Source organism: Microtus pennsylvanicus, chromosome 3 (genome assembly GCF_037038515.1).
Source record: "Microtus pennsylvanicus isolate mMicPen1 chromosome 3, mMicPen1.hap1, whole genome shotgun sequence".
In the NCBI taxonomy this organism is placed as follows: Eukaryota; Metazoa; Chordata; class Mammalia; order Rodentia; family Cricetidae; genus Microtus; species Microtus pennsylvanicus.
In genome coordinates, this window is record NC_134581.1 from 60837505 (window position 1) to 60857974 (window position 20470).

General features: G+C 36.2%; 1 protein-coding gene and 1 long non-coding RNA gene across 9 annotated transcripts in view; one reads left to right on the plus strand and one right to left on the minus strand.

The window, feature by feature from the left end:
- The window catches only part of LOC142845978 (uncharacterized), a 109449-nt gene that overhangs the window by 31064 nt on the left and 57915 nt on the right, over positions 1-20470 (plus strand). The window lies entirely within an intron of this gene.
- Myo9a (myosin IXA) overlaps positions 1-20470 on the minus strand; it is a 194820-nt gene that overhangs the window by 16494 nt on the left and 157856 nt on the right. For 6 of the 8 annotated variants that reach the window (XM_075965681.1, XM_075965679.1, XM_075965680.1 and 3 more), the window contains 10 exons: positions 20024-20212; positions 18158-18205; positions 13324-13435; positions 10011-10072; positions 7072-7264; positions 5485-5613; positions 4704-4809; positions 3402-3533; positions 2586-2709; positions 841-894 (listed from right to left, as the gene is read on the minus strand). In XM_075965681.1, coding sequence (XP_075821796.1) covers positions 841-894; positions 2586-2709; positions 3402-3533; positions 4704-4809; positions 5485-5613; positions 7072-7264; positions 10011-10072; positions 13324-13435; positions 18158-18205; positions 20024-20212 — 1149 coding nt within the window. The remainder of the gene's footprint in view (positions 1-840; positions 895-2585; positions 2710-3401; positions 3534-4703; positions 4810-5484; positions 5614-7071; positions 7265-10010; positions 10073-13323; positions 13436-18157; positions 18206-20023; positions 20213-20470) is intronic. The other 2 variants (XM_075965682.1, XM_075965686.1) reach the window with 1 other exon arrangement.

Below are 20470 nucleotides of genomic sequence, written 5' to 3' on the forward strand. Positions count from 1 at the left end.
TAGTCTGTAAAGAAGTGAGAAGAATACAGGATACCAAGTCTATGACTGAAATTTTAATATAAAAAAATGCATGTGAAAGAAAGTAATAGTGACATGCTATTAGGGCTATATTCTGAGGAAAAGGGAAGCTTGATATAGTAGAATTGACTGTTTCTACAGTTTCTCATTAATAGTGAATGATACCTGTACTTACAGATCAATAAGATAATGCTTCCCGGTAAAATGGGTATACAGAGATGGGTATTTTGGAATTAGTTTCCACACAGCTTGGTATTTTAGTTTTCTACCCTTCCATTTCTCCTTTGCATAAACGGTATTAATAAAGAGAGGCAGCAACAACATAATCTTGTCTGGCAAACACTTAAGTAGGTAAGAGCTGTATTTCTACATCTTGGAAGATACCATTAGAGTCACAGTTATGAACAGATACATAAGCATTACTCATGATAGATACTAAAAATCATACAGGTATTTCAAATAATAAAGTGAATTTGCTAGGAATACAGTTCATACAGCAGAACGAATCTGAGAACCTCAGTTATCTTCAACCCCCATGTTTTAAAGATTTAACCACAACAGAAACTCTAAAGGACTATCTGACAAGGAAAAACAGTATATTTCAAATGAACACTGTTCACCTGCATACGCAGATAAAGTGAAGGACGTAAAGAAAGTGATTAAGAAAAAGGCATGTGAAGGCTGATCAATAAGTGGGCCCTGAACTGGGTTTGAACATGTAAGGCAGACAGGCACGAATGACTGACAGAGCAGAACATTTCCTGGATGAGTGAGACACGATGATGTGAAGTGACTAAGACACATTGCAATATTAATACATACCGAGACTGAACTGCGGGTAATGCTCATAAATCTAACTGCAATTAGTACAGGTTTCTGGATTAGGAAGGACATGAAAAGGAAAGCAGAAGGTTAGAATGTACATGTCATTGCCCCATTAAAAGAGAAGGCTAAACCTTTCAGTGGAATGATATATCCATTCTCTGCAGTACTGGGGAGGTGGAATGCACAACTTTTCCACTTGCTTTGAAATACAGTTTTGTAGTAATGAAGCCCTTTCCTTCCTTCTTAAGTCTAATAATTTAGATCTCTGAATACTGAGCTAAAATTATTAATACGAAAAGGTTTTTCTGTTTGTTTGAAGTGCCAAGGATCAACTTTGTCTTAAAGACAAGCATCAACTCATGTAAAGCCTCAGGCCAAAATTTTGATTTTAGATAGGATTTCTATTTGTAATGTCTTGTGGGGAGATTTAGGTCATATCCTATGATGACTGTGCTAGCTAGTTTTATGTCAACTTGATACAAGCTAGAATCATTTTCAAAGACAGAACCTCTGTTGAGAAAAATATCTTCATTGGACTGGTCTGTGGGCAAGCCTGTGTGTGATACATTTTCTGGATTGAAGATTATATGGGAGGAGGGTCAAGCTCACTGTGGCCAGTATCACTCCTGTACAGGCAGTCCTGGGTAATATATATAAGCAAGCAAGCTGAGCAAGCCACAGGAGCTAGCCTGTAAGCAGCCCTCTTCCATAGTCTCTCCCTTCAGGCTTCTCACCTAATGAATGATGGACTACAAACTCTAAAATAACACCTCCCTCTCTAAGCTGCTTATGGTCACAGTGTTTTATCATAGTAATGGGAATCCTAAGACAAGCTTCATTTAATGTCTGGAATTCTTCTAACCCTACCCTCTGTTGAACATTGTTCTGTGCAAGGAAGCTGAAATAGGAAGGAAGAAGCAGAGTTATTTCAACGCCAATCTAAATACAAACTATAATGACATGGAAGAAGCATTGTGGAAGCTCTAGAAAAATATGAAAATCAGGAAGCTGCTGTTTTAAGAGATTTGCTGAGAATCTGAAATAAGTGCCTGCTGCTACAATGTTTACAACTTAAAGGAGGAATAATAAGTAGGCAAAAGTTAAACTTTAAGGCATCAGTTGTTTTATCAGAACATCAGATCCCACTGTTTTAGTTAATGGTAACTGGAGTTATTATAATACATAATTGCTGGTCACTGGTTAAAACAGAAGACACTAAATACAAAAGTAAGCAAATGAAAGAAATAAATTTTATTAGCACATCTCAAAACCCAACAACAAATCCCTAAATAAATCTTTATCTGATCATAGAAGACTAATAAATAGAATTCTGCTTCCGTAGGAATCAAGCATGTTAGTTAGTTCATATTCAATTCTAAATTTTCTACGGTCAGAAATCTTGGAAGGACCACCAAAATTTTTATGGCTGAGATTAGGAAAAGATAGTGGAAGAATATAGAGAAAGCTAGGGTAAAGTTAAGTGTTTATGGCATGAACAGATAAAGTAAGCAGGAAGATAATAAGCCACCAACTTTTTATCCAAAATATTTAAAATATTCTGCAGATTTTATTACATATATTCTGTACATTATAGCTAAAATAACTTAAAGATCATCAGATATTCCTAGCACCAGTGTTTCCTCTGAAAAGTTCCTTCTGTGCATAATTCATGTTACAAACACTTACTCAAAAAAACATAGAAAACCCCCTCCCAAAACATGGTTCCATGTTTTGCATCTTACCATTGATCTACGAATCAGTGATAGTCTGGTCTTTGCTTTATTTTCAGCAAATTCCAGGCTACTTATATCTTTGAGACGAGCCTTATATTTATTCATTTGTTCTACAACAATCAGCTCCACACAGCTGAAACAGGAAGAAAGAAAGAAAAAAAAACGATTACAAGCAGAAGTAAATCAAATGAAGTGTGGTATCCCTAGACTACTTTTAACTGTCCTAGATAGCTGAAGGATAAAGGAAGCATCCTTTATTTTATGAGCTCAGAGAAAAGAAGATTCAGAATGGTGGTTGATAATTGTCGGCATTTTAGAAACCAACTGAAAATAGTTACAAATTCTAACGCCCAGGCTATAATCCCAGATTAATTAATAAATCAGACAACTCTGGGGATGGGACTCAAGCCCTTGAATTTTTCCAAAAGTTCCCACTGCAGTCAGAGAGAGAGAGGGAGAGAGGGAGAGAGAGAGGGAGGGAGGGAGGGAGGGAGGGAGGGAGGGAGGGAGGGAGGGAAATGGGGGGTGGGGGGTTAAGAAAAAAAAGGTCAGGGTGAAATGTGGGAATACTGAATTATAACCAGAGAGATTCAGAGTCGTAAGATCATGATTAGACTACATGCTTTATTACAAGGAGATATAAACTACAATAAACTTGACATTTAAAAACTGTAAGTAATCCTAAATTGAAGCAAGCCTTAGAATACCCAAGAATCTGCTTTACAGGCACTGGAACTTATGAAATCATTCACTGTGTTTGATATTTGGATAAAAAAAAAACTACACCAACTAAAATCCTGTAGAGGTGAATGTGGCTGGCCTTACGTGGTAGTCTTACTGATATCTTGTACACTTTGTAGTGGGTCAGTAGTGTCAGGGCAACGGAGAATGCAAGGTGCAAACACAATGGCCAGAGCATTAGCAGACATTCGGTTAGTGTCTTCCTGTAGCGCAATCCTAAGGAATAAAGCAAAACCAACACCAGTGAAAAGGTGATAAAAATAAAATAATAGTGGGAAAATATGGAAAAGAATACAGTATGCCATCAACCCCATAGTTCAGTGTGGATACACATCTAAATTTAAGGAAGACATTCTAGACTTCCCCAAAGTTATCCCTTTACCTGAAGAATGGACTTTACTACTCTCTGAAACAGTCTGGTTCATAGGTCAACATTACAGCATATCAAGTGACCTGCTGCTTAAATCCAACATCATAAACATGTCTCCAGAATGCAGAGTTGAAGTTGTGGTGTTTTTTAATTTTAAAAATAGGATTTATTTATTTTTATTTTATGTGCATTGGTGTTTTGCCTCATGTATGTCTGTGTGACAGTGTCAGATACCCTGGAATTGGAGTTACAGATAGTGTGAGCTGTTGTATGGGTCCTGGAAATTGAACCCAGGCTCCCTGGAGGAGCAGCCAATGCTCTTAACCTCTGAGACATCTCTTGAACAGCTAGAAGTTTTAACACATTCCCAAACATCTCACACATCTGACCAGAGAGAGGGTTATACTCCCAACCCCTTCTAATATTTACATACAGAGAAAAAGACCTACTCCTGAATCCTCTAGTCAGTTAATTCCTGAGTATAATCTGAACCAACTCCCAGAAAGCTGATGTTCACTCTTTTCTAGTTCAGGTGTCAAAATGGCTGAGTTACTTGGTGCTACCATGAGGTGGGAGCAGCTACATGACCAACAATCACTCGACTTAGCAAATTTCTGCTTGAAAAAGCCCTAACCCCATATTTTAGGTACAAAAGGTAGAAAGGCAGAAAGGAGTAGGGGGGTGTTGTTTTATAAACTTTACAAGGACCAAACCGAGGGCTTTGTGCGCACTAAAGGAACATTCTACTTCTGAACTACTTTCCCAGGAAAGGCACTGACTTTATACATTCAAGTTCTTCAACTGAATGGAATCCTGACCTCCTCCCCTGAAAAAAAGCCAGGCACAGTGGTGTATAATCCCAGCACTTGTAAGGCAGAGGCAGGAAGATCTCTGAGTTCAAAGCCACCCTGATCTACATAGTGAGTCCCAATATGGCCAAAGATACATAATTGAGTCCCTGTCTTGGGAGGGGGGAAAAAAAGGAAAGAAAAATCCTAAAGAAACTGTTAAGTTACCTAACTAGATGAAAGATGAGGCGTTCCAGTGTATTGAGATGAGTTCGGGAGAGCTGATCAATTACAGAGTACACTCCACGGATTGTCTCCTTTCTCTCCTGAAGGCCTAAAAATTGGTAAGAATAGCAAGTTACACCGAATATTCCTGTTACATGCTTTATCTTCTTCCTGGATGGATATGCTACAGCAGAGAATGATGGTTTCAGCTTGAGGAAGCAGAAATAGCTCTCAGATACTTGGCTCCCTGTATTTGAATTCCCAGAGTTAAGTTTGCCCTCCAGCAGCCCTTGGTGACAGCAAGCAGTCTAGTATTTCAGCCATTATGTGACAGACTGGGTTCTCATTAAAATGAACTATTCTATGTCCTCGGGCTCTAAATACCTCTGGGCAGACCTTTACAAATATACAACACATTTAAAGCACAGAGCCCATCTGGAATAAAACAGCTAGCTTCAGACACAGTTCCTGCTTAGATTCACAACAGAATGTTAGCCTACCCTAAAATCTCCTACTTTCTACTTTACTGTTTTTATAACCCATATCTTTCAGTTACATTTTGAGAAGCAACAAAGTGGCCCACTCAGAAACTTTTAGAAAATCTACAAAAAAAACAACTGTTGAATAGGTAACAGTGCACTGGCAGTTTTGTACTCTGCCACAAGCTTAATTTAGGACCCTTAAGGGCTACACTCCTATAGAAGGACTTAATAATGAATACAACAGATGGGGTTGCTTTATCAAGTCTAGGCCTGTCCTTTAAACCCTTGAAGCTTGTGCTTACCCATAGCTCGAAGAAATTCCTCATAGAGTTCAAAGGTCATGAGTGGATTGGGCAAATCACGAAGCCATTGTTTGAATACGCTTGCAATAACATGTATGTTATAGTCATCTAGGTTTACACTTTCAGCATCTATTAGAGACAATGAATAGATAACAAAGCATGCAAAAAGATTCAAACAGTTCAAAGTAAATATACTAAAAGAAGGCTTCATGTTTCCAAACTAAACTAATGTATATCTCCCACACTCTAATTCTATGCTTGGAATTGTCACTTCTGACTGTGAAGGAATAATGCTTGTACCTGTTGTGAACACAAATGTAAAAGATTATATTTGATGGAAGAAGAATCAATTATAGAAGTTTCTAGGGGCTTACTTTCGATTTTTGTACTTGTCTTGGAGTGGCCCACATGCCTCACTCTTGAGCACCCATGCTTCACAAGTCTAAGGGGAAAGCCCTAAAAGACATTTTCTAAAAGCAAGGCTGACATTCTTAGACGGCAGGGAAATGCTTCCTCCTATTTTGCTCAAGGTTACTGATTAGACTATTAGAATATACAATGAATGACTGACATTTGTTCTGTTGCACAGGTCAAGAGCCAAACCTAACAAATGCCCATAACTAGAGTAGATCAAGTTCTGACAGTCAGAATTTACTACCTGAGTTTTATCAGGCATTTCCGGTTGTTTTCTTACTAATTTATTTCTTACTGATTAGTTCCAAAAAAACCCAAACAAAACAAAAAACCCACTATGGTTCTTAGTCACATAAACGCAACCTTTGGTTCAAAAATGACAAAAAGTGTTAACTTGAGAATTAAACCAAAGACAAGCCCTTCCATATACTCTAGGATTAAGCTTTACACTAATAAGTGCTCAACTCACTAGCAGTTTAAATAAAGTCCTCAATACAAACAGGAATAGGAAAATCTACTGCAAACAATAGCACGACAAGATCTCCTGAGTAAATTGGGAGTGTGGGGGTTATGAAAGTGGGTAGAAGGGGAGGGGGACGAAGGGAGGGAGTGGAAAAAAATGTTTAACTCAATTAAAAACAGTAAAAAAAAAATACCACCTGTAGTGAAGACTAATAGGCAGTACTTTAAATTACAGATCCAGAAAACACTGGATTAAATTCCGACATGGTCACTTGTTGGCAATAAGTAGTTAAGATAAACAGTTAAGATAAGCTGCTCTATCAGCCTGGTCCCTTATCTATAAATGAAGATAAATGACATCTGTAAATTCACAAGACTGTTTCTAAAAATCTTTGTTGCCTTGAGTCAACATTTCACTAATTTCTCTGAACCTACATTTCCTCTTTATAAATTAAGAATGTCAAGATCTAATTAGTGTGTCATATAGAGTGAGATCTTTTTCAAGTACCTAACAATACCTTGTACAATTATTTACTGTCAACACATGCTTGATGAATTAACTGAATACAGTCAAAGATTCAAAAAAAAAAAAACAAACAAGTACCACAGAAAAGGTTCTGGCCCTACATTTAGAGAAGCAATATGTAATAAAAACTGAAACAACTTTAAAATAAAAGTATTACATCTTAATTGGGAGGCACACTATCTTACCTGTATCTAGACCTTGTCGAAGTTCCTTGATTTTATTAGTTGAACCAGACTTTCGGTAAATACCTTCGGTATAAAGCCCATGCATTTCAATGTAGTTTATGAGCTTCTCAACCACTAAAGGAACAGCTCGGTCTTCACTAGTCAATCGAGACAGTTCAACCCCAAATTGCCGAGACGACAGCTCTGGATCATACTAAATGGAAGATAAATTTTGTTTCTACATGCATTCAAACACTACAGAACATGGTTAGTCAATCTTTAGGAAATTACTTTTTATTTTCCTAGTGTTATGCAAATAACCCCTGCAGTTTGGAGGAAAGGGAATTATGATTTAAAAAATATAAATTGATGAGATACTACTTTCAGTCATCTCCACTGGGAATCCATAAAAGAAAACAAAGACTAGAGGTAGTAGCAATGGGCTGCTACTACTTCCCATCAAAAATCAATTCCAAGCTAGGCGGTGGTGGCGCACACCTCTAATCCCAGCACTCAGGAAGCAGAAGCAGGCGGATCTCTGTGAGTTCGAGGTCAGCCTGGTCTACAAGAATTGGTTCCACAAAAGCTAGGTAGGGCTACCCTATCTCGGGGAGAAAAAAAAATCAATTCCAGCAAAAGATGAGGTTAGTTGTGGGAGAAGGGGGTTCAATTTTGTATGCAAAAACTAAACAACCATAACAACAACAACCAAAAAAAAAAAAAACCCTTAAAACATTTGCCATGTACTTTGGGAAATCCACAGAATTTTTTAAAAAATTGTTAATAATTTCTAAAACACTATGTTATTTCAAGGACTTGTGAAGGAGAGGCAGGAGAATCAGAAGTTCCAAGTCATCCTAGGCTACACAGAGAGTTCCAGGCCAGTCTGAGCTACATGAGACCCTGTCTTACACAAACCAAACCCAGAACAAAACCAACCAAAATAAACAACAACAAAAAATAGCAACGAAGGATCTCAAAAAGATCTGATGCTTCACACTGATGTTGAGCAGGTGGTACCTGAGAAACCAAGAGAGGACTAGGAAATGTGGAGTCACAGAGTCTGTGATGTTACACCGCCTGGTATGGAGAAACTAAAAATGAACAAAAAGCTAGGCAGAGGCTATAAAGTGCATTTGGACTTTATTCTGACAGCTAAGAGACACTACTGGAGAATTTCAAAGAGCCAAGAATTAGTTTTCTCTTATTGTGCATGCATACATTTTACATGTAAGCACTTAATTCTCAGAGAATCAATTCCATATTTTATTTGAAGGATGTTAAATCAGTAATAAAATAACACCTCTAATACTATTTCAAGATCTGAGGCAAAATATTTAGGAAGTTTAAGGGATGCATATTAAATGTTAGTATTGTCACCATATCAACTTAACTAAACATCTACTAAGTTGCTAAGTATATATGGCTTGGAACCACCTAGTATAGAGTATATGATAATTAGAAAAAAAATGAAATAATCTCCATACAATGATTTAAGCAAATAAATAAACATTAACAAAAAGTTTTGCTATTAATATGATGCATGCATAATACACTATCATCTTTTAAAATGTTAAGGCTCTCCCTTCAGTATCAAAGTTAATAGTTAAAAATTGTAAAATAAAACTAGATATTTAAACATTCATTAAAGCTTAAAGCTATATATTTGATACTTAAGTAACTATTGGAATCTAGTTTATTGACTATTTATTAAGTAGTCTAATTCTTTGTGTCTAGTATATTTGGAAAAAATATAATGTGCTGAGTGATGCTCTTTCTTTGGAGAGGTTCTTCCTCTCTTGTAGGTGCTCCGAATAAGGAAATAGCACCATAATCTAATTAAGAACCACCTTAAAGCTAATTGGTAAATTTTGTTAATCTCAGTCATCAATGATTCATCCCCATTCCTAGGGTGTATTTCTTGACATAGCTCTCACTGAGAGTCTGGGGAACTACTTTCTCTTTGAATAGTCCTAAAATTCTCTTTGCCCTCCTTAGCAGTGTGAAACTCTGAAAAATCTTATCCTAATTTGATTCTTTGCCATTGAGGCTAAATAGCTTTTCAGTTAAAAACCATATCCTGAAACAAAATATTTCTAAATTTTAGTCTTATTTCTCTAATGAACAAATTACAGTGATTCAAATCTTGACAGTATGGAACTACCCTACCCTTACTGCTAAAACCTCAACAACCTGCTCTGACTTTAGTATGTAAGATCGCTAGACAGAATACTGTTTGGTTGTTGTTTTCTTGTTTACATCTTGGTTACGTTTCTATTGCTGTGATAAAACACTAAAACGAAAGCAACTTAGGAGAAAAGGGTTTATTTTGTTTACATTTCCACATCATAGTCCAAGGAAGTCTGGGCAAAAACTCAAGGCAGGAAGTGAAGAAGTGATGAAGGAACACTGCTAACTGGCTTATCCCTCTCATGGCTTGCTCAGTTTGCTTTCTTACAAAACTTAGGATACCACCTTTAATACCAGCACTCGGGAGGCAGAGGAAGGCAGATCTCTGAGTTCAAGGACAACCTGGTCTACAAGAGCTAGTTCCAGGACAGGCTCCAAAGCTACAGAGAAACCCTGTCTCGAAGAACCAAAACAAGGGGCTGGAGAGATGGCTCAGTGGTTATGAGCATTGTCTGCTCTTCCAAAGGTCCTGAGTTCAATTCCCAGCAACCACATGGTGGCTCACAACCATCTGTAATGAGGTCTGGTACCCTCTTCTGGCCTTCAGGCATACACGCAGAAAGAATATTGTATACATAATAAACAAACAAACAAATGAATGAATGAAAAAAACAAAACAAACAAACAAAAACCCATACTTTGTAATGTGATCTGGGGTCGTGAAGTTTGAAAACCACTGTATTATAAACCCAAAGAAGCTCTAACTTCTTTCCATGTGACCAAAAACCTTGCAGATCCACTGTGTAGTCCTGAGGGTGGGACTATCTTACCTTCTTGGAGCACTTGGCTGTGGTTTTCAGACAGCACTTCTTATGGCAAGCATACTTACACACTGGAAAACAGGTTAAGGATGTAGCAATTTTAGTCTGCAAATCAATAGTAAGAACTTACCAAGTTCACAATTTATTTGAATACAGTTTGTTTCTTTGAAGGTGAATCTGCTCTAAGGTCATGAATACATCTTGTTTGAGATAACCTCTGTTAATGCAGTTGAAAACATTTTCAGTCAGTGTCAATCAACAATTTCTTTAGAAATTGTTTCAATAGAACAATGAGCTTTCTATTTTTTCTAGGGTGCCAGTTCTACTGTATTTATATCCCCCACTCCCACAACTCCAACAGATTATTTGTCTATCTTTATAGTTTGATTCACAAGGTAGTGCTCCAAAGCCTGTTGAAACTCCAGAAATACCAATTAATAATCTTGATTACGCTAAAAGACATTATTATCAAAAATGCTTACTGAAATGAAATTGGCAGTATATTTTAAAAAATAGGAAAGAACTTATTTATCATTCCTAAAGTACCAGAATAGAGCTCTAAAGAATAATATAAGCAGAGTATTAGCTACGGTAGGAAACATAAGATTAAAAAAAAAAAAGTTTAGAGCAAAAATAATGTCTAGGCTTGGGAGGCAAAAGTAAGATCTTTGTGAGTTTGAGGCCAGCCATAGCTACATAGATAAACACTCAAAGACAAAAAACACCAAACAAAAAACAATTTCTTGGAATGGCTTGATAACAATGTAGCCAGACAGCTAGCTAAGCAGGAGACACTTGATGGGGGGATGTTGAGAACAAGGTGACTTCTGTCATTCTACTTATACCAGTTCAACTTCTTGCAAACTAACAAAAATATTCTCTCTTAAACTTCTAATTTTTTATGTTTTCAAAACTAAAATCAAGTAGAAAAGGCCATGGTATTATACTGGTAAAATCGAGACAGTCATAAAAACCATTAATCCTATTTAAAAAAATTAATCTAAATCCACTTTGGCCATAAAAAAGCAAATTCTCCAAATCAACAGGTCTCAACCTGTGGGTCTCAAACCATTTGTGGATAACATATCAGATATTCTGCAAATCAAATATTTACAGTACAGGGGCTGGAGAGATGGCTCAGAGGTTAAGAGCATTGCCTGCTCTTCCAAAGGTCCTGAGTTCAATTCCCAGCAACCACATGGTGGCTCACAACCATCTGTAATGAGGTCTGGTGCCCTCTTCTGGCCTGCAGGCATACACACAGAAAGAATATTGTATACATAGTAAATAAATAAATATTTAAAAAAAATATTTACAGTACAATCCCTAACAGCAGCAAAATTACAGTTAGGAAGAAGCAACAAAATAATTTTATGGTTTGTGGTCACAACATGAGGAACTGTCACAATATTAGGAAAATTGAGAACTACTGCTTAGTTTAAAGTCAAAGTGTTTGAATCAAGTACATTTCAGATTACTTCCTACTATCTCATTATAATTCTTAAGATAACTGATAATAAAATGAAAGTTCTTGCTTTATTCAAGTTTGAATCTGAAAGTCCCAAAGGATCATTATTTAAAAGTTTATTCCTCATCTAGTGGCACCATTTTGGGGAGGCTGTGGAACCACTATAAGGTGGAAACTCAACTGGGTGAAATTGGTCACTAAAGGTGGGCATTTGAGGATTACATCCTGCCCTCATGTGGGTCATAACCTCTGCTTCTTGGTTTGCCTCTACCACACAGCCCATTGGGCATGAAGGACTACAATCCCTGAAAACATGAGCCAAAACAAATGTGTCTTCCCTTAAGCTATTTCTATCAGGCACTGTGGTCACACCAACACAAATAAACATAGAAAACTGGTACCAAAGAAGTAGGGTTGTTGTCTTTGCTAAACTTACAACTTAAAAGTGATTTTAAACCTCTGAAACTGATTTCAAACAGAAATGTGGAAAAATATGGAGCATGAGTATAAAAAAAAGTCCTAGTTCTAGAGTGCTGTAAATAGAACTTGATGAGATATTATGGAAGGAGGCTGGAAAACTAGACTGCTAATAAAAATGAGGACAGTAAAGGCCAAGTTCATATGTTCCATTTGTGAACCCTACGGAGAATTGGACTAGAAACCATTTGTATTTTTTTTAAATATTTATTTATTTATTATGTATACAATATTCGGTCTGTGTGTATGCCTGCAGGCCAGAATAGGGCACCAGACCTCATTACAGATGGCTGTGAGCCACCATGTGGTTGCTGGGAATTGAACTCAGGACCTTTGGAAGAGCAGGCAATGCTCTTAACTTCTGATCCATCTCTCCAGCCCCACCATTTGTATTTTTTTAATTTATTTATTATGTATACAATATTTTGTCTGCATGTATGCCTGGAGGCCAGAGGAGGGCACCAGACATTATTATAGATGGTTGTGAGCCACCATGTGGTTGCTGGGAATTGAACTCAGGACCTTTGGAAGAGCAGGCGATGCTCTTAACCACTGAGCCATCTCTCCAGCCCTGACCATTTGTATTTTTGAGCAAAAATTTTATCTATGTTGATCCAGGTTCTGAAAATTTGAGTGAGACCAAATTAAAGGACTAATTAATTTGATGGAGGAAATTTTAGGACAACATAGCATTATAGCATCAGGCTATAGTTCTGGTTATTGCTGGCTACATTTAGCCAAGTTTTTATTGATAATTGGAAAGTAGAATAAAACATATTCAATTTTACCAGGAAAGGGGCACATAGATATGGACAAAAGACCATAGCTGCATTAAAAAGATGGAACCTGGGTGGTGACACACACCTTTAATCCCAGCACTGGGGAGACAGAGGCAGGAAGATGTCTGAGTTCAAGGCCAGCTTGACCTAAAGAGTGGGTTCCAGAATAACCAAGGCAACACAGTGAAAGCCTGTCTTGAGAGAGGGGGGAAAAAAAAGGAAGAAGAAGAAGAAAAAGAAGATGGTAAATTTGCACTGGAACCATAGGAAAGGTTCCTTGAAGACATTTCAGGCACTCATGACAGCCTTCCGAGAGCAAGTTCCAGGGTGGCATAAAACTTAGAATGCATCTGAAAGACTGCACTAAAGAGGGTTATTAACCGTAGTGTTAAACTCACAAAGGGCTAACTAGCAAAATGTTTTCCAAAGTTCAGCTGCTGCTCAGGCACTAAGAAGTACTGCAGTTATAGTCCAAGAGGGCTTGAGAATTACTCCAAGTGGCTGCATAACTTAACAAACATATAGTACTAGTTTTGCACACATGTGGACACAAGAGAAGACCATAAAGGCTGTTCCCTCAAAGATGTCTAATACTTACATTTGCAAACAGAGGCTCTGTCCATTATCCATATCAAGGAAGAACAGTATTCACAGTATGTAGGGATGCTATACTGGGTGGCCTTAAAGATGTGGCCGTTGTGCTCTTCCACCTGAATGAAGAGATTTCACTATTTATACAACAGCCAATCAAGTCAACGCTTCCCTAACATGGTTGGCAAATGGGAACTCCTCCAACCTCGTGCTAAGACTTCATGGGTATTTATTCCAGGTAGAGAATTATGATTCCTCCAAGAAATAATGATATAAAGTATAGTTTGCCCCTTAGATATATAGATATTATAAAAACAATGCAACTCAACAAGCAAGTGGTAGCTATCTTATGTGACTACGCATGTTAAATTGAAAGCAACATTTCTAATATGTTTTGAAATTCCAAAAATGTTTTTATGTTATTGGAAATCAACCATGAGTTCAAAAGGCTTGTTTTCATAAATTATACCTATTTCATAAATTAATTTTGAATTAATATTGAAAATATAAGTACATTAAGAATCAATATAAATATTTTTATGTTTTTTTTCCTAATCAACTTTTTAGTTACTATAAAAGAGAAAATGGTTTCAATGTGACATTTTCAATGCATACACATCTTTCGTGTTGATTTGGTTGAGACAGGACCTCACTATATAGCCCTGATTGGCCTGGACTCCTGGATAGATCAGGCCGACCTTGAACTCACAGAGATCCACCTACCTCTGTCTCTCAAGTGTTAGGATTAAAGGCCATTGACTTGCCTGGGAAATCTGTTCTTGTTTGCTCTCTTACTGTTCTTGCTGGTTTCCTTCTCTGAAACAGTTCCTTGTTCTGCTCTCATGACATACATTACCCTCTCTTGTTCCTCCCCCACTTTAGACTTCACTCTCACATTCTACTTTCTACTTTAATGCTGCACATATACATTTAACAGATATAAAAAATTAAATCTGTAAGCTACACAAGATAAAACATGTGATATATGTTTCAGACTTGCTTATTTCTCTTAGTCTGACAGTTCCATACATATTACTGCAAATGTCACAAATACATTCTATACAACCATTTAAAATTTCATTATATATATGTAAATTTTTTTCTTTCCTTTCTTTTGGTTTTTTCTTCGAGACAGGGTTTCTCTGTAGCTTTGGCACCTGTCCTGAAACTAGCTCTTGTAGACCAGCCTGGCCTCGCACTTTCAGAGATTCTCCTGCCTCTGACTCCTGAGTGCTGGGATTAAAGGCGTGTGCCACCACTGCCCAGCCTGAAGCATTTTCTTTACCCATTAATCTGTTGATGAACAACTAACTGGCTGTCATTCTGGCTGTGTGAAGTAGAATCTCAAACTAGTTTTAATCTGTAGTTCCATGATGGTTGAAAGTTTTGAACATTTTTCATGTATAAGCCTTTTTACATTTTGTCGAGAAAAATTTTAGTTCAATTGATTATTAATTTTAAAAAGGTCTTACTTTGGTTTTTAATTTTTGAAATATTTTACAGATTCTTTCAGATGTATAGTTGGCAGGACCCTCTTTCTGTTTCTTCACTTGTGTTTTCTGGTAAAGCAGCTTTTTAATTTTGTGCAACTCCAATTTGTCAATTCTTGGGACTATTTCCTATGTTGTAAGTCCTTGTCAGAATGTCTTTGCCTAGACTTGTAATCTTGAAATTTTTGCCTATGGTTTCTTCTATCCGCCTCATATTTTTCAGATTTTATATTAAGGTCTTTCCAGTTTGAAACTGATTTCTGTACAAGGTGACAGATATTGACATTCAGTTTTTTTCAGTACCATTTGTTAAGAGACTAAATTTTTTTCCCTTTTATTTATTTATTTTTTGACGCCGTTGTCAAATATTAAGTATTTAAGTGTTTATTTATGGGTCATCTATTCTATTCCATTGACCTGACAAGGCTATTTTTGTACTGGAACCATGTTTTTGTTATTATGGCTCTGTAGCGTAGTTTGAATACAAGTATTGTGATACCTCCAGCATTGCTCTTTCTTCTTAGGATTGCTCTGGCTTTCAGGGTATTTTGTGCTTCCATCCAAATTTTAGGAACTGCACTAAATCTGTAGATGGTTTTTGGTAATAATAATAAATATTAATTCTGTCAATCCATGAGTATGGAGACTTTTCTCCATCTTCCTTGATAAGGGCTTTTCTTTTTTTAAGCTATTATGAATGGGATTTTTTTTTCCTTAGCAAGTTCATTACTGGTAATAAAAAGCTATTTTATTAATTTTATACTGTCACATTGCATAAAGTGTTTACTACATGTAATAGGCTTATGGTAGTCTTTAGGGTTTTGTGAGTATAGAACCATTTGTAAATAGCGATAATATGACTTCTTTTTTATTCCTTTTATTCTTGTCTTATGGCTCTAGCTATGATTTTGAATATTACAGGAAATAAGAGTAGAGAAAAGACATGACTGTTATTGTGTTTAGAGGACATGCTTTTAGGTTTTCCCCTACTTAATATAATGTTGGCTCTGGACTTATCATATATTCCATTTATTAAGTGGATGTATCTTCTATTTCCAGTTTCTTCATGGCTTTTATCATTAAGGGATGTTGAACTCTGGTAAAGACCTTCTCCGTATCAATTGATATAATTATGTAATCTGGATTCTTAAATGTATTTATGAGCTTTATTATATTTATTGACTTGCATATGTCAAATCATCCTTATATCCCTGGAATGAAAGAAACTTGGTAATGGTACATGCATGGTCTTTGTCTTAATTAGGATTTCTATTGCTGTGATGAGACACAATTATCATGGCAACTCTTAAAAAGAAAAAACTTTTAACTGGGTGGCTCACTTATATCATCATTGCGGGAAGCAAAGCAGCGTACAGACAGATCTGGTGCTGGAGAAGTAGTTGAGAGTTCTATACTTTGACTCACAGGCAACAGGAAGTGGTCTGTCTCACTGGGCATGGCTTAAGCATATATGAGGCCTCAAAGCCCACCTCCACAGTGACACACTTCCTCCAAAAGACCACACCCATTCCAACAAGGCCATACCTCCTAATAGTGCCACTCCCATTGGGGGCCATTTTTTTTTTCAAGCTACCATAATCTTCTTACTAAGTTCTTGAATTCTCTTTGCAAATGTTTTATTGAGAGTTTTTGTGTCTGCATTCATAAAGAACATTGACTGACCTACAATTTCTTTTCTGTTGTATCTTTATCTGGCTTTAGTGCAAGGTGAGGATGATTTCAAAGGTTTGGTGGAATTAAGCAGTATGTCCATTGCTCTTCAATTTTACTTTATTGGAAGATTGTTTCTTAAATTTGCTAGAAAGCAGCTTACAAAATATATACATATATTTGTTTTCCTGCTGATTCTCATTCTGATCAGTGATGTGGGAGTGTCATATATCAATCTGTTGATTTCATTGGTTAAGTAATAAACTGCTTGGGCTCATAGCTTAGAACATAGGTGGGTGGAGTAAACAGAACAGAATGCTGGGAGGAAGAGGAAGTGAGATAAGACGCCTCAGACAGAGACGCCATGCTCCGCTCTCCCAGACAGACGCGATTCAGCTCCGACCCAGGATAGACGTAGGCTAGAATCTCCCCGGTAAGCGCACCTTGGGGTGCAACACAGATGATTAGAAATGGGCTAAATTAATATGTGATAATTAGCCTAGAAGAGGCTAGATAGAAATGGGCCAAGCAGTGTTTAAAAGAATACAGTTTCCGTGTAATTATTTCGGGTAAAGCTAGCCAGGTGGCAGGAAGCAGCCCGCCGCTCCTACTACTACAGATCAGTGTGATTTGTAATCTCTGAGTAGTTACAATTTACTTCTTTCTTGGTGGCTAAGGATGTTAATGCTTTTAAAAATATTTATTGCTCATTTGTATTTTTTTTCTTTTGAGAATTCTATGTTCAATACTTTGAACCATTTTTTTTCTTTGACTGGGTTGTTTTTCTTGCTATAAAAAAAAATTTTTATTTCACAAGTCCCATCTGTCAATTTTTAATCATTTTTCTGTCCACATGCCCACCATCTTGAAGTGTTTTGTTGTCTCAACTTTTTTCTCTAGCAGTTCCAGGTCTAATGCTAAGGTCTTTGATTCATTTGGAGTTGATGAAGACTGATAGCTAAAGAGCAAAGTTTCATTCTTTTACAGTCTTGTTAGCTTTCACAGCACCCATCTAATATATTAAAGTTATAACCCAATAAAGCAAACCAACTTAAAAAATGCTGAATAAATAACCGAACAACCGAACAATAAAATACAAATGACTACCAGACACATGAAAAGATGTTTAACATCATTAGCCATGAGGGAAATGCAAATTAAACCATAAACCAACCCAAATGTCTATGAACTGGTAAATAAAATGTAAATAAAATAAAAAGGTTAGGGCTATAAATCAGTGGTAGAATAACTGCCTAGCATGCCAAAAGTCCTCAGCACAACCTCCCATAAAGTGGTATGTCTATAATGCAATTCTATTAAATATTCAATGTAGCTGACTACTGATAAAACAACATGGGTTAATCTCAAGAATACCACATGCAAAAGCCAGGAATTGTACAATTCTACTTTCATGAGATGGTTAGAGAGTTAACAAATAGTAAACAAGTTAGAAAACAGTAATTACATAAGAAAATATTCCAAATTTTCTTTCATTTTAGAAAACCAGTACTAAAAGTAGGTGTTCTTGGGATTTCAGGTCCATTATCATTCTTACTTTTTTAAAGGCATGTGAGTACATTCTAGGGATCTGGTAAACCTATTCATAGGAATACAAGATCTGCATCAAGCTACTGAGCTGAAAAATATTATTTCTTATAATATACCAAGAATGTAACTTACCAAATCAGTTTCTTTTTTCCTTCTTTTCTTTCTTTCTGTTTTAGGCACCTGGCAGGGGACAAGCAGAAACATAAATTGAAAATTACAAAAAACTAACATACTCTCTTCTTTGCACATGTTTGAACAGCTTCTACAAATAATAAACAGTTCTTTATTCTTCAAGAGGAACTGTGCAAAGCTAAGCCAAATTTGAGAAAATATTTAAGTTTGGTAAAAGGAAGGGCTAACAAACTCAGAAGAATGGAGGAACTCTTTAGAGACCGATCTCTTTTTAAATATCAGCTTTATCTAAAAGACACACCATTATTAGACATTTTATTCACTAGTCAAATGACCAACTATAAAGGTTTTGCCATCTACGATGGACATAAATATAAAAGGGGCCATATGGAGTATGGAAAAGCTCTGTAGACAGAGGACCTTTCCTGATAACACAGAACAAAAGAGCTTAAATGTACCCTTTAACAACCATCAACTTGCAAAGTAGTTTATAAACTTGTAAAAATCTTCTGCATTACAAGCCTGACATCCACAACACAAAATCCAGGATTTCTAGAGCTTGTTTACGACCTTAAAATGATTTAAAATGGCTTAAAATTTTAATCCATAAACTAAAATAAGTAAAAATAAAATGAAGTACAATCAACACAAAGACTAATGATATAATTTACATCTGTTATAATGAAATGCACTGATAACCTTATTTAGACAATATCTCTTTAAAATACACATTTTTTTAAAGATTTTTTTTAAAATTAGAATTTCTCTGTAAATCCAGCTGTCTCAAAGAGTATATGATTTTTTCCAGGCTGGCCTCAGACTCACTGTGAAGCTAAGGGTGACCATGAACTGATCCTTCTGACTCTACTTCCAGAGTGATGGGATTAGAGATACGCACCTCTGCACCTTGTTTTATATGGTACTGAAGCTCTGAGCATTATACATACTCGGCAGCACTCTAGCAACTGTGCTATGTTCTTAACTCCTATCCAACTATCTCTTTTGTAACAGAGATTACAAAGTATTTGCTAACTCTAAAACAAGATTTAATTAAAATTATTTTAATAATTTTATTATTTTATAAATAATTATTATTTAATTAAAATATCAAGTAGTAACTAACAGGACCAAAAAGTAAAACTTAATATTACTGATGTTTAGATTTCCCAAAAATACATTTTTTTTTCTAAAAACTTTTTCAAGAGAGATCTAATTTGTAGGTTCTTAGGTAAAAGCTAAGTGACACACATAATTCATTTCACCTTTAACCATATTTTTCAGAAGTCAATTCATGTATTAATCTTCATTAGAGCTAAAAGTATAATATTGAGGGCACATTGTTATAATTAGAAGGATAGGTTTAATGAAACAAGTTCAAAAAAATACATGGCAAACTTAGAATAGTTTGGAAGATTTGAAGTAATGATACACTGTCATGTTCTCTGTAATATTTTCTTGAAATACATTGTTTTACTATTACTCTCCTGCCTCATCCTCTTCAGAATTTGACTACTGGCATGTGCCACCATGAACAGAGTAATCAAAATATATTGCATAGATGTAGGAAAACCATAATGAAACCTATCTTTTTTTTTTTTTTTTTTTTTTTTGGTTTTTCGAGACAGGGTTTCTCTGTGGCTTTGGAGCCTGTCCTGGAACTAGCTCTGTAGACCAGGCTGGCCTTGAACTCACAGAGATCCACCTGCCTCCGAGTGCTGGGATTAAAGGCATGCACCACCACTACCCGGCAAAACCTATCATTTTACACAAATAATATACACTAATATTAATTTTAAAATGTTTCCTAGACAGGTTCCTTATAACAAAATTTATAATTTAATGGAAACCAAACTGTAACTCATTTACCTTTGAAGCTGTGCTATCCAGAGTCTTGAATTCATTCATGTACTCATCTAAAAACACCTTGAATGTGTTAACCCAAACTCTCACTGGAGATTCATTCCAATCACGTTGTTCAAGCCTCATGGTCTTTTCCAGAATCTGTTCAAACAGTGCATACAGGTCTTTGTATCGTATGCTTTTCCCATCATCCATCTAAGGCAAAAAAAAGAGTTAAGTTTTATAAAGACATTCTTTTTTTTAATTATTTATTTATATTTTATGTACGTTGGTCTTTTGTCTGCATGTATATCTGTGTGAGGGTGTCAGATTCCCTGGAACAGAAGTTATAGACAGTTGTGAACTGCCATGTGGGTGCTGGGAACTGAACTCAGGTCCTCTGGAAGAGCAGCTAATGCTCTTAACCCCTGTGCCACCTCTCCAGCCCCTATAAAGACATTCTTAAAGACTGAT